At 36.1% G+C, this 16,417-nt stretch overlaps 2 protein-coding genes across 2 annotated transcripts; both read left to right on the top strand.

Moving 5' to 3' along the window:
* The first annotated feature begins 40 nt into the window (after window positions 1–40).
* On the top strand, window positions 41–4,243 carry LOC309492761 (schwannomin-interacting protein 1). Its single transcript, XM_082161777.1, has 7 exons — window positions 41–820; window positions 1,816–2,033; window positions 2,160–2,275; window positions 2,352–2,439; window positions 2,644–2,805; window positions 3,466–3,583; window positions 3,673–4,243. The coding sequence occupies exons 2-7, from the start codon at window positions 1,827–1,829 to the stop codon at window positions 3,771–3,773; spliced, it is 792 nt and encodes a 263-aa protein (XP_082017903.1). The 5' UTR covers window positions 41–820; window positions 1,816–1,826; the 3' UTR covers window positions 3,774–4,243.
* A 91-nt stretch (window positions 4,244–4,334) lies between these two features.
* Window positions 4,335–15,833, top strand: LOC309492760 (P2Y purinoceptor 3). The gene is made up of 4 exons (XM_082161776.1): window positions 4,335–4,655; window positions 5,441–9,093; window positions 12,833–12,944; window positions 14,976–15,833. The coding sequence occupies exon 2, from the start codon at window positions 5,568–5,570 to the stop codon at window positions 6,804–6,806; it is 1,239 nt and encodes a 412-aa protein (XP_082017902.1). The 5' UTR covers window positions 4,335–4,655; window positions 5,441–5,567; the 3' UTR covers window positions 6,807–9,093; window positions 12,833–12,944; window positions 14,976–15,833.
* Window positions 15,834–16,417: the final 584 nt, after the last annotated feature.

The following is a 16,417-nucleotide window of genomic DNA, read 5'->3' as shown; positions in this document are numbered from 1 at the left end:
CCGAGCTCCGCAACTGTCTGTTCGCACCAATTCATCTCCATTCCAGTCATCCTTTACTTTGTTTATCCAGTTAAACGGATGAATTAAAACACCAGCAACTTTTGATTGTTCTGAGGATTTAATTTATTTTGATCCCGTGAATTACAGATATTTAAAGAATGTTTTGTTCTCAAACGAGGCTTTAAATTTTTTTTGTAAACACCATAAAAAAAGTTATTCGCCTTTATAATTTTGCTGTCATAAACTAAGCATGCTTAGACTTGTTGACATTGACACCCAAACCCCAAGTTTTTTTCTTTCGTGTTTCGTCTTAAAAAAAAAGAAGAAGAAAAAAAAGACATGGGAAACAAACATTCATTTGCAAGCCGAAGCTTTTCTTCAAGACGTAATGCTAGGATTTTAAAGATTATCGACTTGTAAATTGACTGAAACTAGACACCTGAAATGGTTCCTTTTATTACTCTTCGCTCATTCTCCTCCCTTCACGTTCTCTCCCCATAACAAAACGTCGCCAAATTCCTTTAGTTTTTGATGTCTGCGTTGAGGATTTTTAAAGTACAAAATGTCGGATTGATTGAACGGATTTAAAACGTTAACTCTACATAATATAAACCCTCTAAATATCGAAGTTTACTAAGGTGTGAAAAAGAAAAAGAAATTCATCTCCATGGATGAAAAAGAGTGAAGGATAAACGAAGACGAGGAGGGCGCGTAACGGGACAGCTCGGAGGAAAACAAGTTATAAAGCCCAAGAAAACGATGGAATATGTATGAGGTTTGACTTGTTGGACAGAATTTGCAAACACATTCTAGCAAAAAAGTAAGTATAACGTTACCTCTACAACTAAGCAATATAAAAGTTTTAGGATAACTGTTACATCATGTCAGTTCAATACGTGGCCAAAGTGTTAGCACCAGGATTACACGACTTGTAAATAATTGGAATGTAGGCTATTATTTAAAATATGGAAATATTTTCTTGTTTATGACCCAATTTCCAAACTAGTCAGTTTCGGAGTTAATGTTTTGAGATATTGCAGTTTCTGAGGAAATACGTTAGATGGCTCCTCATGCATGTTCTGGATGTTGTAACGTTTCAAGGAATTTTTTTTATCTTCCGCCCATAATGTTTTGTGCAAGACTAACAAAACACAAATGTTGCTAGATAAGCCGTTTTAGCAAGTAAAATGATACTAGTTACAAGTATCTGTTTAATTAAAACTAAGAAAACGGGGTATAGTAACTATTTGAATAGTTAAGTTACTAGAATATACTAGTACGTAATAAATACTAAACAAAAAAGAAAAAAGAAATAGGTCCCAGAAATAATCTGAATACATACTAGTCTGGAGTGATGTATGAACCACAGAACCCTATAGAACTAGTAATTAACAGTTGAATAATTTATTGTCACTATTGGGACTAGATGCAAATTAATAAATGCTAGTATAGCCTATACTAAGTACTAGCGTCTCAATATATATCTTTTTTTAAAGATAGCCGCTTTTGCATTATATTCCAGTAATTAAACATATACTACTTAGCTTTAATTAATAAATGTTAAATAAATGTCTTTATCTGTTGATGCCAGTTTCTCTTACAGAACTATGAGAGGCAGCTTCTTTCATAGTATCACCATAAACATGTGGTATTGTTTCGGCAAAACAAGTACCCTTTGTCAAGGTGTGTACCTTACCTTGACAAAGGCTACTTGTTTTGCTGAAATGTTGGTAATAATAAAATGTGCTTAAGAGAATGTGAAGTTATATTTTCTTTGCATTAAGTTTTCTTTTATTCCCCCTTTTATTCTCTTAGGGGTTTTGGGAATGGATGGAGAAAAAGAAAAAGAGCGGGAGAGAGGAAATGAAAAAGAGAGTGATGAGACAGAGGGGGATGCAGAGGGGGCAGCCTTATTATGGCAAAAGGGATACCCTGATGATGACCTGGGCTTACCCATCATGCACTGGGAGGATCTGAGCCTTCGTATTGCTGAACTTGAGAAGCAACAAGAAGAGCAGAGACAGAGGGAAAAGGTCTGAATGAAAGTAAAGATATTCATCTGCATTAAATTGTAAAATATATATATTTTTTAAATACTCCTTGTCTACTTATCTACAGTAACAGCCACTATGAATTTATAATAAAATGTTTTTCTACAGGACTTGGACAAGCTGACAGTAGACTGGCCAGAAATCAGAGGGCTGAGCAGTCACAGAGAATCCTATGAGGACATGGAGGATGATTGCAACAGTCGTCTGACTTCTCTGACATCAAGGTCACCAAGATTGAATGAATCTCAACTACTTCTAAATTTGAATAAAATCTTTAGAAACTATGCTTTATTATTCTAGGCTCCAGAGCCAGATGAATCTACAGCTGTGCTTCATCAATAACAGTGAAAGTGAGGAGGAAGAAGAGGAAATAGAGGCAAAGAAAGAGGTGAAATAAATTGCCAGTTTGCCACACTGCATGTTTTTCCACTGTTGCTGGGTGTGGGTGGTAACATAATGTGAACAGTGTGAACAACTTCAGTGGGTGTAGCGCTCAGAAGGATAGGGATAGAGACATACTGTACAATTTTGTTCATGTCTGTTTTATGACGAGAAAAATAATTGCTTGTTGTGCTCTTTGTTACCTTTTCAGGTGGCAAAACAGTCCAGTAAGAGTGGCAGCATTCAGAGGTTAGAGAAGGAGCGTGGTTCAAGCTCTGCATCGACTAAGAAAACCAAATCAAGAGGGTTTAAGAATGATGTCAGAGCTGCACTGAGTGTACTTAGACACAAATTGAGACTGGAGCAAAAACAGGTTAGAGTAGATCACATATTCATGGTCTTATGTGTGTTTCACATTTCATTTTATGCATTTGAATTGAGAAAGCACATTTATCAAAAGAGTTCTCTGGTATTTTGAATTTGTAATGTATAAATGGAATGTTCTGTACACTAGAATTTAAAAGTTTGGGGTAAGTAAGATCTTTTTTAAAGAAATTAATATTTAGCATGGATGCATTCAATTGAACAAAAGTTACAGTCAAGACTTTTACATTGTTACAGAAAAATTCTTTCAAATAAATGCCGTTATTTTGAGATTTCTATTAATCAAAGAATCCTAAAAACTGTATCACAGTTTCCCCAAAAATATTAAGCCGCACAACTGTTTTCAACATTGATGATGATGATAAATGCTGCTTGAGCACCGATTCAGCATTAGAATGTTTTCTGAAGGATCATGTGACACTGAAGTCTGGAGTAATGATGTTGACAATAGAAAACATTTTAAATTGAAATAATATGTCACAATATTGCTGTTTTTACTGTATTTTTTTTATCAAATAAATGCAGCTTCGGTGAGCATAACAGTCTTATTTCAAAAACCTTTTAAAAATCTTACCGACCCCAAACTTTTGAATGGTAGTGAAGATAGGCACAATTGTGCATAATTGCACTCCACTGATCCCCATCACAGACTATACCTCCCAGTGAGGCTGTCAGAGAAAGGAAGCACTATGAGCGAAATGACTTGAAGAATTTCAGCTTGAAGGAGTTGAAAGCATTGAGGACCTCACTAAGCAAAGACATTCATGGTAAACCGAAGCATTAACTATTATGTTACAGTGATGATATAATCGTCTGATGTGAATAAATGAGTAAGTGTGTGTCTCTGTGTGTGTAGACCTCAGTTCAGAGCTGGTGGGTCGACTTCTCACAAGGGACCAACTGAGAACAGAGCAGGACGCCATGCTGCTGGAGGTACAAGATATGACATCACTCTGATGCACAATCAACAAAATGGAACAAAATGACCGGACATTCGTTTACAAGAGCTGCCTGAATTAATGATTTTACTGTGAAAAGCTACAGCACTCCATCATCACTGCAAAAGACTTTTAAGGTTTTTATAGTTTTTCATTTCAGCTTTTTTATGACACTTTTAAGGCACCAATGAGAATTTAAAATGGCAGTTTACATTCTTAAAATTGATAGGTCAAACAGATAAAGCAACATTTTCAACAAAAGACACTAAATGCCATGCCATGCTCCTTTGCTCAATATTACTCTAATTTGTTTAGTGGCAAAGCCAATTATGCCAAGCCTCACATGTTAAGACATGGCTCATTGAATGCCACAAAGTATGTGTGCGTACATACATTGCCAAGCAACTCATAACTGGATTGTTGTTGTCACTGTTTGTGAAATACTTAAATATTATTTTGTGGAATAAAAGGGATTTCATTAAGATTTGATATGTGTATTGTTTTGTTACATCATTGCTCTTCTGTTGTGTGTGTGTGTGTGTGTGTATTTTGCCTAGCCAGAGTTTGTATTGTCAAAAGGCCAGCTCAGCACTAATAGAGGAAAGAAGAAAGAGGGAGGGACAGATCATGGAGCAAGAGATGACCAAGGAGGGTTGGATTGAGAGAATGGTAAAAATAGTTTGAGAAACTGATGTTAAAGGGAAAGATTCAAGGGTGAATTGACTAGACGGAGCCAATGATGCAAACAAATCTTCTTTGATTTTGCTCTTCTGTATTTAGCTTGATAGTCAAATTAGCTGTTAACTGTATTCAGTGTTGGAATAGAGGTACTCCTCGAGTTTTATTCATACTAAGATTCTTTCTTTTTTCTAAAAAAGGACTTTATTGCTCTATTAAATAGGTAAGTGAACATTTTCACCTCATAACCAGATGTAACTGGTGTTTTGTTGTTGTCCTTGCATGTCATGTAAATGGTTTTACAATACCTATATATATAAACCTATAAATCTTCTTGTCTTTATACTCTTTTTACTTCTTGTCTTTGCCATTAAATAATTTCAGGCAATGACCTCTTGCAATATGTAGGTAATGTGATTTATAATTAGGGTTGTTTGCTCTGTTTATGATGTTGTGTTATTTCCCAAGTAAGGACCTTGTTATTTATTCAGCCAAAGCAGACTACCTTAATGTCATTTAGTGACCTTCAGATACTCACTCATTTATTGACATAGTGTCTTATATGTCTGAGGAGTGGTAGGCAATAAGCAATTCACCGTGGGCTCAGTCAGCTGTGTGCTAACTTTACCAGGAGGTAGGGATAGCTATGACATAGCATCCCAAAGTTGTTTAATGTGCAAATGGATCCAGAGGGAGTCTAGGCGTAGAATGCTAAAAGGAATGGGGTAGAGAGTCATGATGTGAGGGACAGGCTGAGGGGCGGGTAAGATAGAGAATAGGACATAGAGGGGAAGTGTGGTTACTGTTTGATGGGTTAATGAAGTGAAAAGGGCCTGAATCAGCAGCATATATACCTATGTGCAAACAGTACCAGGGGTTGTGAAAGAGTAATGGGGATGCGGGGAGGGCTAGAAAGAGCAAGTGGGAGGCTTTTGTGAGATGACATCTGCAAAGGTTTTGACAATTGGTTACATTTTTTGTATTCTAACAGCAATGTATCTCTCTTAGATGTTAAACTAAACAAGGAGTAGGAGATCGCAGGAAACTCAAAAAAGTTGCTTATTGGAAAAGAGGTGGTCTCGGAAGCAAAGAATGGGAGGATGAAACAAGGACGCTCCTTAAGAACTAGCCGACAATGACGACAAGAGTGCCTACTGTTTTGTTTGAAACAGAGAAGGGTGCAGACGCCCAGCTTTCTTCCTCACTTAATTCTTCAGTTACTGGCTCCTGCAATATTGACGAGTCCTACAAGTACATCTTCCTGCCAATTTGTTACTCCTTTACCTTTGTCTTCAGTATAACCCTTAACTTTGTGGTTCTCTACCGTTCCTTTCGACGCACCAGACGCTGGAATGCGTCCCTGATTTACATGGTGAACCTGGCCACGACAGACTTCATGTATGGTTTATCCCTGCCCTTTCTGGTGGCTAGTTACGTAATGCGGGATGACTGGGTGTTCGGAGACTTCATGTGCCGCCTAGTGCGCTTCCTCTTTTACTTCAACCTCTACTGCAGCATCTTCTTTCTCACTTGTATCTCAGTGCACCGATACCTGGGCATCTGTCACCCCATGAAGACCATCACCTTGGAGACCAAACGAGCCGTGAAAGGGACTTGCGTTTTGGTGTGGATTGCTGTTTTTGCACTAACATGCCCAATTTTTCGTTTTGCACAGACGCAGTATCTTCCACGTGAAGGCAAGGGCACGAGGGAGGAGATGTTCAATAATTGCTGGGATGATGCCATTGATAGAGAGTTCCATGATTACATCCCATACGGGGTCACGCTTCATTTCTTGGGTTTTTTTGCACCATTTAGCATCATTGCCTGGTGCTACTCGCGTGTGGTGTTGACTATATTTCGGACGCTGCACTCTCAACCTCCTCCTCAAAGAGTCAGAAGTGGGACGGGCTGTGAAAGCGTCGCAGGGATAGGGGGAGAGGGCATGTCAATCATCTTGGGGGCTCATTCGCCTTACGTGAACAGGCGTCGCAAGTCCATCAAGACCATAATTACCATCACTCTGCTCTTTGCCCTTTGCTTCTTTCCCTTCCATGTCACTCGCACCATTTTCCTGCTTCTGAAAGTGACAAGTAAGGTGCAGTGCCACACCATGCGCATGGTTTCCATCTGTTATAAAATCACTCGGCCTCTGGCCTCATTCAACGCCTGGCTGAATGCACTGCTTTATTTCCTTACCAAAGAGAAAAATGGGCCCTGCTGTCAAAAACCTAAACATGCCCAGCATGGTCTGCTATGGCCACTGAGAATGCTGGGAAAAGGAGAGGAAGAGGAGAATGAAGCTGAGGAGACAAGGAACCATAAGGACAATGGGCCAACTGCTGAAAACAAAATATTCAGAGGTCTACCTTAAGGAATAACAGTGCAGGACACCAACTAGTGAGCCTGGTGGAACTGCCTTCAAATGGGATTCATTTGAAATAAACTGTAATGTTTTGTTATATTCAATGTATTTGTATAATCCTGTGTATTCACATAAAACGTGGAGGATCTTGTGGTTGTTTTGTCTTTTCAAGACCCCTAACAGATTGTTTTTCTTGTTGATTGTTTGGAGGGATAATTCGTTATTGAAAAAATGTTGATTAGGTTTACTATTGATTTAATGTATATAAATTGCAAAAGCATATAGAAAAATACACTCATTTATTGTTTATCTATTTTTGCAGTTGTTGGCATACCTCAGATTAGACATATTTTGTGCATGAACTATGTTTAGTGCTGTCATAGATTATTATATCTTTTTGTGAATAATTCAACTGTTCTAATAAACATTTTCTGAACCTGTTTAAATGAAAATCTAATTATAAGCTCTTTTAAAGATGCTATGCACCATTAAGCACTGTTCCAGATTTGTTTGTCCTTCTGTGAGTATTGAATCTTAATTTGTTGTAGAATAAACTTCTTAAGGGTGACGGTTTAGGCATCTTGTTCACATGTTATATTTACATAATTTAAACAGACCTTCAGTTTTGCCATAGTGGTCAAAAAGTGTCCCTTACTCCCTTTTTCATACAGTTGTATTGTACCAGGAACCTTGCTTTGTGTACTTTCTAAGTACGCTGAACACGAGTACATTAGTATAAGGAACAAGTAAACTACCCTTTGTCCTTCCGTCTTACTAAAATAAGTTAAAAGCAGATGATCCACGGAAGACCTCAGCCTCAGAGACTTGTTATTACTGCTTGGTATTACATTGGTTAATGATCAACTGTCCTGTTGCAAGATTTTCTAAACTAAAGGATAGCCTGTCTAAATGTAAACATTTATATATGGTATTAGTGAAAGAATGCATGTTATTGATGAAATACCTTGTCAGTATTGCAGCAATAAATCTAGCTCTTTCTGTTCCTCTGTGAAGATCTCGGTACAGACTATAATTTGCTTTTGCAGTAAATGATAATGTACTGTATGATACAGTCATTACTCATGGTAGTGCTGATGCACAGATCATGTTGAGTATCCATATGTTTTAAGAGATTTTTTGGGGGTGATTTTTGATGTAGTCATAATTCATTTCTCCGATATTTATTATTGCATTAAGAGCAGACATGTTGCAAGGAGACTCACCCTGGACCAGTCAGTGAAATTTTTTATTTATTTTTTAAATAAGATGCAAGCAACTTACTCTGGATCTGAATTTTTTTTTTTTTACCATATAAAAGACAGCTTGCTGTCTATGTCAAATCAAATGCATACTAAACTCATAACTAGGCATAGATAAAGAAATAGAAATCACACACACACACACAATTTATTTAAATGTTTTTATTTTTTAGCCCCTGCTATCTGTTGGATTTTTGCCAAAAGTTTCTGTCTCTGCCCTGGACATTAGGCCTATTATATCAGGTTCTGTGTACTATTGTTAGAATATGTTGCTACATTTGTCAAATTTAGTAAAACTTCAACAGTTAACTCTGGTGTTGGTCTTTTCATTTGTGTTCAAGTTTTTTGTTTTTAAAGAATATCATCATTAAACATTAATAAAGGAAAGAAAAAAAAAAACTACAATATAAATGAGTAAATAACAGGTGCCATGGGAGGTAGAAATATAAACATAAAAAATACAAGCGGGTATAAAAATGTCAAGTAAATACTTTGTAAAGTTTTTTGTTGTTGTTGGAGTCATAGCGCAAAAAACAAAGCTTTTGACATCGACTGTGGGGTGCAAGCTCATAAAATACACAGATAATACAACAGGGGGCGACATGGCGGCCATTCAGGACTGTAGTTTGGAAATTTAAAAGAAAACCAGCAAGGGCACTTCCCGACCTGCACCGCGGCTAAGGCATGAACTGACGGTTATCAAAAATTATCAAAAAATAATTATAAATTATAGAAGCAAATAATTCAACAAGAGATGACTAGAATAGCTTATTTTAGCCAAAGTGCAACAGATCCGTTTGTGGAAAAAAATATTTTTCACTGAGGAAAATTTATATTTATTTTTTTATCTGTCCCGTGTCATCACAGTGGTAGAGCTGCTGCAGTGGAACATTGGCGCCATTTTCAAACTTCAGAGCATCAGTGACTGGAACACTTCTAACAGCTACATTATATTAAAAAAAATTCTTCTCAAGACTGTTTATTACGTTAACAACCTTTTTCAAATATTGGAAACTGGAAGAGGATTTTCATAAAAGGTATGTAATTATTACTTTTTTGTTTATATAATTATTGCTTTTTTGTAATCGACATATTTTTTTGCAAGCTTTGTGAAATTGATCCAGTTTATCATTTATTATTAACTTATTGGAAAAAAAGAAGTAACGAACATGTAGCTACTAGCTACAAACTAATAGTACTTTCAGAAAATGACGTATGCGTTATAGAAAGACGTTGCTAACTTTATATTTGTTGTTTAGTGTAAGCTGTTTCGGCACTTATTTCTTTTGTGTTGAACAAAAACAAACATTATTTCTTAGTATAATTAAACAGACTACCTCCAAAACGTGTTGGAACCCGCGGGATAACGTCCAAACAACTTATTACAAACTAAACGATGATTTGACTATATTAACACCATAAAGCAAACCGAATAAAGTGGTCTTCTAGTCTTTGGCATATGTTAGCTTTTAAAGACAATGATTTCTCGGTGCGTCTAATGCTCTGAACCACTCCCCTCTGTATCTGTCCCCTCACCCACAACCAAGCTTCAAGCACTACTTTCCCCTCTTTTAATTCGATCCATCTAATAAGAGATTTGGTCATTAGATCCATTCACAGCGATTTCGTCAATCGAAACAGTGTAGACAGGAATGAAAACATATTGTTTAACTTCAAAATGACAGCTAAATAATATTGTTCTGTCTTTGTGATTCGAACATCAGAACGTTGGTTCGTCAAAATTCAAATGACATCTTAAGGTGACAGCGTGACGAAACGTAGAACTCTGGAAGCGGCAAAAAAAATAATGACGAATTTTTCGAATGTAACGTTAGTTGAAGACGCGCTTTGAGGTGACATTCAAGACCACGGCAGAATTATTTGGCGATGAATCAAAAGTTCGAGCTTCCAAGTATGCACGTTTTAAAACAATTCATTACTTGCCTCACAATATATTTTGTCGATACTCGACTAATTGGCCGTTTTGAAACATGCACCCATCTTACATCGCTTTAGGTAACTACGTTTAATAATAACTGATCATTTTATAGCGTTTCTCGTAGGTATGCCTGGCAAATTAATCTTACAGATTGTAAAATCGCAACCTATTTTCGTGCGTTGCTATTTATATGTATCTAGAGCATGTTTTGTTTTGTCAAAAAAAAGTCCAATTACAGTCAGTGTCAAACCAATTAATTTGCAATTAAAATTACAGATGTATGACTAATATTATAGAATGATGTGTGACTTTGCTGTGCTGTTTTAAAAGTTGTCATAAAGTGTTGAAGTTATTGTCAAAAGGACTGTTGTGGTCTTTACAATGACCCTGTAACCTTGTGATAAAAGTACACGTTGCTTTTTCTTAGTTTTGGCATGGTGTTTGCTTTATAGTTAATGTATTAATTCCAGTGGTTTCCTTGTTGCATTTTCTTTCTTTTTTTCTGGGCTCAAGATTTTCTTCAAGAACAATCTTTAAAAAAAAAATTAGCTGTAAAAGATTTGATCAGTGGTTCTTGTCATATTGAATATTTTAGAATATCTAAAAGTATGCAGTGTGCGTGTACTGTTTTGCCATTGCCTGAGCTTTTTTTTTATTTTTATTTATTAATAAATGGCATAGAGTGAAGATGTGATCTTGGGTATGCCATGAAAGCTCTGCACCTGTTCCTGGATGTCATATTTAACAATATTTCTTGATTTTTGCTACACATCTGCTGAAAGTAATATAAGGGAGAGGCTGGGCATGGCATGTGTAGTTTGGATTTGAAAAAGGTAGTTTTACATTTTTTTTAGTAAAAAAAAACAAAAAAACAGATTAACATGCTCATTAACCACATATTGCCATTATTTATTCTATATTTCTCATTTTCAAGGCTGTAATAAGTTTTTGTAGTATTGTGAATTGCTAGGAATTTGTTCTTATTGTTTAATTCAATCAAGTCTTTACTGGCAGATGTCACACACACACAAAAAAACCTTTAGTTCTTGCCTTTTACGTTTTTAGTTGAGGTATTTTTAGTCTTCCTGTTTTGGCGTGTGGTTCCTGAAGCTTAGTGCTTTTGTTTTTTGGTTGTACGTGATGGTACTTGCAGGATTTAAAGGTAAAAGACAAGGGACTGTATACTTTTGGGACCAAAATGATATTCACAAGAGTACAATATAAAAGTGCTGTTTCAGTTTTATAATAACAGTGATTTTATTAAAATATGTTATTTAGCTTTAGCTGTGTGTTATTAGTAAATTATTGTGAAGCTAATATGGTTTTCAGACAACTTATGAAATGTAAGATTATATTTTAATTTAACTTTCCATAACAATATATTAATCTGAAAATGTATTGATGGCTGGACATTGATTTCCTTTGTAATCCGTATTTTTATTTTTTATTATATATATATATATATATATATCAAATCACAGAGGCCTTTGTCTTGTCTGGCTCTCTGTGTGTGTGTGTGTGTGTGTGTGTGTGTGTGTGTGTGTGTGTGTGTGTGTGTGTGGTTTGTGTGTACTGTTGGACCATGGTTGTGCTACTCAGTAAAACTATCTGTAGAACCAGATCAACATATTCTCCAATCTTTGTAGCTAGCCTTGTACTACACAGAAAACCCACAGAGACCCTGCTTAAAATCCGGTCGCACTAAGAGTATAAAAGTATGAAAACTTTGCTTTGTTTGAGCACTCCAAACTCTTGACATCTGTTTTTACTGTTCCTTCTTTGTTTTTTAGTTTTTTTAATGGATAATGAACTAATGGCGAGATTATAAAATCTTTTTGTTGTTGTTTTTTGTTTTTGAACAATGCGTTTGTACTTGGAAAAAACCCTGTGCGGTCGATTGTGTTGGAGTTTGTGGTGAAAGCTTTCCCGCAGTGTAACGCAAAAAACACCACAAACACATAACACTTTTCCTAGTTTCATATCCCCCTTTCTGTGCATCTTTGCAGCCGAGCCTTCTCCTTCTTTTGTTCCCCCCTCCTCCCTCTCTTTCTCTCCGTTGGCTGTATGAATGCTTTGGCAAGGCTACAAGAAATCAAGCAAGCGAGAGCTGCTAGCACTGACGCGCCCCAGACACTAAGCCCTAGAAATTAATTTTTTCCTCTGAAACGGTAGCGCCGACTGTCCTCAAACTTCACACTCTTCTAAGGGGACCCCTGGGCGATGCCCTGATTTTTTTGGAGATTTTTCCTGTCCCCCGAAAATGTTCATTTTAATTGTAGAAACTGATGCCCCGGGAAAAAGGCTACAACCCCTGCTTTTTATGCCTACCAAGTTCCTCAGGCAGCCTCACTAGCTACAGCTAAGCAGAGGCTGCACACTGCACTGGACTGCTGGTCTGAAGGTGAATAGGGAGAGAAAGGGGTTTAAGGGCTGAAAATAGGTGCTGGTGGACAAAAGGTTTAGGCACTTATTTGACTCTTGGAACCCCACCCCCCAATCTGGAATGGGAGCCCCAAGCTCAGACGAATGGGTGTATTTTTGACCTGAAATTAAGACTTGGGATTCCCATTGATAAGTGCATTTGTGGGTTTGTTTAACTTTTTAATTCTGTTTCTACAATTTTTTTGAAAGCAGCCAAAGTGTTTTAATTGTAGATTTAGCTGTAGATTTGCGTAGAATTAAAATATTTGCAGTGGGCGAACTACTTTGTGAGTTTAATCGAGTTTTCTGAAAGAATGAAAAAGTCTTTTTCAAGTACTTTGCTTGGCTTTTTTGAATACAAAAACAACTTCATTGAATTAAGTTGGGGAATTACTGTTTTTTTCCCCCCTACCCAGGTGCAGGAGACAGACTACACTGGAAGAGGGGAGTCCGGCGGGTTACTTTGGGAATACCAGGAACCTTTTCCTCTCCCCTGTTGCCTAACATTCTGAAAAACGTGGATCGAGGGTAAGTGAAATCTTTCCTGTGTCCGTTTCAAAGCTTAACCAAAACGGCCTCTGGTTTGAATGGGTGAGCAAAGTTAGGCCAGGGTGTGTATGTGTCTATGTAAGTGTGTGAGCTTCTCTTTTAGGTCTCCCTCTCCCACCCATTGCTGTCTATCCTTTTCTCATTTTCTCTCTCTCCCTCTCTTTTGCTAACACCCCCCACCCCCCTTTCTCTGCCTCTCTCGATGAACGACGGGCAGAAGTAGACAGAAGCAAATGCCTTCTGCAACTGTGCTGACGTGATCATTTGACTCGGACCATAAATAGGCTACCCTTTATGAGATGTAACTGTTTGTCAGGGTTGATTTGAACTAAAAGTATTAAACATAAAATATTAAATATCATACGTTTTTAAGAACGTTTGGCTTTTGTGTAGCACAAATTTAGCCTGCATTTTGCTATAGATAAACTTCCTCTTTTTTTGTGAACTTTAACTTCAAGATGAAGTCTCAAATATCTTTAAGCAAAAATTAAAGATCATGTTTTGGCATATTACAATAGTCAGAATTAATTATTTTGTATTTAGGCCTTGATTTTCTGCTGACATTAGAACTTCATCAGACAACATAGGGTGTGGTGTACTTAAAAGAAAAAAATGAAGCCCTTCAAAAATACTTGGTGTTTCTTTTTCTCTGCCACAACAGTTGAGATTATAAATATCAAATACTTTTTTAGGCCTTTCAACTTTTGTCAGTCATTGGTTTTGAGCAAAATAAAAATAAAATTAGTTTTTCAGTAAAACAATGATTTTTATTGTGGTTTTCCTACTTAATTGATGCTACATTTATGTTGGTCCAGTGTTGTAGGTGTAAGCTTATTTTAACCTATTTTTTGTTAATTTATTTACAAGCTAAATAAAAACAACAACAAAAAAACAATAAAAAAAAACAGTGAAATGTGGTGATGGGCCAAGATCTTTCTACCATTTACCTTTTACACACTGCAACAAATGATCTGTCATATACCCTCATCGCTTTGACCATCACTTGCTTTTTACAGATGAATACTACTGTAATTCATCTTAAAAATAATCTGGTAGTCTCAAAATCACACTTTTTAAAAAATCAGATGTTCCTCCCTTTTTCTCGCCTCACTCATCCTCTCATATCTCTCCATAATTAAAACCTACTGTGTTATTCAATATACTGCAGACCTTAAAGTTAAAAACCTTAAATTTGTAATTATGTTTCTGTTTAATTGTTTGTTAATGTAAACTTGCCCATTTTTGCTAAGTATTTGCCTTTTTGAAAATGATTCTTGTGGAGTGTACAAGCATTCTTTTTTTTTTCTGTCCTCTTTTTTACATTTGGACAAATTTTACTTTTAATCCTTGAAGTTAATTTTAAAAAAATTCTTGGCAACAATTACTTCATTGGATTATTAATAAAAATATAAAATGTTAAATTGCTGTATGCGTAATGCTATTAGATACATTTGATTTATTAGAGTGACACTTAATCTTGTTTCACAATATTAAGCCCAAGAAGTTGGAAGATACTTTTTTTTTAAAGAATATAAATATTAATAATAAATTATAATTTTTGCTTGCTTCATTTCACCCAAAGTAAATTATTCCCATGGTAATAAAACCTTTTTTGACAGGCACTAGTTTTTTCTCCTCATCTCCCCCTTTTGTTATCCTCCATTTTGTCTTCATCCTCAACATCCATTTTAGGACAGTGTGTGCACAGTAACTCACTTATTAAGTCTCAAAGGGCATTATTAGACTGTCATTATAAAGATGTGGATGACCACAAGCTTCCACATGATTGTCTGTGCCAGAGAAATTGCAGAAATACTGTCACTCTTTGCTGTCACACAACTTTTATTAAATTTTTTAGAAACAAAAGAAGCAATTTGTTCACATTGCTTTCTCATCAAATTTTGCTCTGTCATTAATTTTTAATAACTTAATCATGGCGCTAAATATGCACAAGACATTTCTATGTCACACTTAATCCAACAATTAATTTTGTCTCTAATCTTATCCTAGTGAGGACCACTGAAGTCTGTCGTCATCTTTTTATTTAGCCCAGAGTGCCCTGTAGCAGCACATCATGGTTTGTAAGTTCTAAGGGCAAATTCCAAATTATGATGTGCTGTCACTGGGAGCCTGGGAGTTTCTCCATTAACATGACAGTATTAAATACCTAGTGTTCTGCTTGTATCATAAATCTGAGTGTAATAAATGCATCAGAGGTAAGCTTTTTGATAATAAGTAATGTGATATGCTGTCTGTATTGTATTTAGAATTTAGGTTTCAAGTTAAAACTGTCTTTCAGATTTATGAATAAAAATGTGACAAAGCAGGTTTTTTTTTTTTTTTCAAATGATATATATTTATTTTGTATAATTTTTTTTTACAAATGACCAGACAAACAATAAATGATTCATGACTGAGTCACCAGGTGTGGCTTAGGTGGCCTCTTCAGTGAGTTGTTCTTTTAAAAGCTGTAAATTTACATCCTTTATTTGCTAGGCTGTATTTTAGGAGATCAGCATTGCTTTTTTCTATGATAGTATAACCTTTAAAGCTGTTGAATTAATCTGCATATATTTTGTATGTTCCTTTCGTCCTCTTTCCTCCCTTGGACCACTTGATGCCTCAGTGTGCCTGACAGTAGCAGCACATCAATATTGGCAGCTGCCCTCTCCCTGGGTTGCCAGTATGGTTTGTGCTGCTCCCGTCAGACAGACACACTCTGCGACTCTCCAGTTTTTGGAGCGTTATGGAAACCACCTGTCCAGAAATGAATTATTGTATGTATTTCACCTTGACAATCTCATAATTAAAATGAAAGCCATTGTTCAGTCTTGCAAGAAAACACCATTAAAAATAACATTATTCTAACTTATGCACTCTTGGCCACAATTATTGGGGTTACTTCTAACAAATGAGGAACAAAGATATAGGCAGAAAGTGTCATTATGAGGAGATCTGCTGGGCTGCATTTTACACACTCTTCAATATGCAATCAGTGATTTAACACTGATTTGGCTGTTCTTAATGTAGAAACATTGGTAGGGCTAAGACTATATGACTAATTCGTTAACAGCCCAATTATGCAAAAATTAGCTCAGATCAATAAACCCACTAGGTTAGAATTTTAAGTCAACAAAAATGAACTTGCTAAAGCTGCATTTATGTAGAAGATGCTACTGCCACACTGCTCTAAAATGATTCCAGAAAAACCTGGTTGAAGATCATCTTGAGGTCAACTTTTTTTGTTGTGTTTTAGCTATAGGAGATGGCACGGTTTTTATTTTCTATTTTTTTGTGGAAAAATGTTAAGTAATATTATGTGGGAAATAGACTAAAGGTATTGCAAAAAATATATATCTATATATAAAACTAAACATGAAAAAATAACTTTTTTTTAACAGTTTACCAAACAAAGCTTCGACAACCAGCAATGCATTTCAAGCCTTTTGGCT

The sequence above is a fragment of the Leuciscus leuciscus genome, assembly GCF_965113295.1.
Source record: "Leuciscus leuciscus genome assembly, chromosome: 2".
Classification (NCBI taxonomy): domain Eukaryota; kingdom Metazoa; phylum Chordata; class Actinopteri; order Cypriniformes; family Leuciscidae; genus Leuciscus; species Leuciscus leuciscus.
This window is presented reverse-complemented; position numbering and strand designations above follow the sequence as displayed.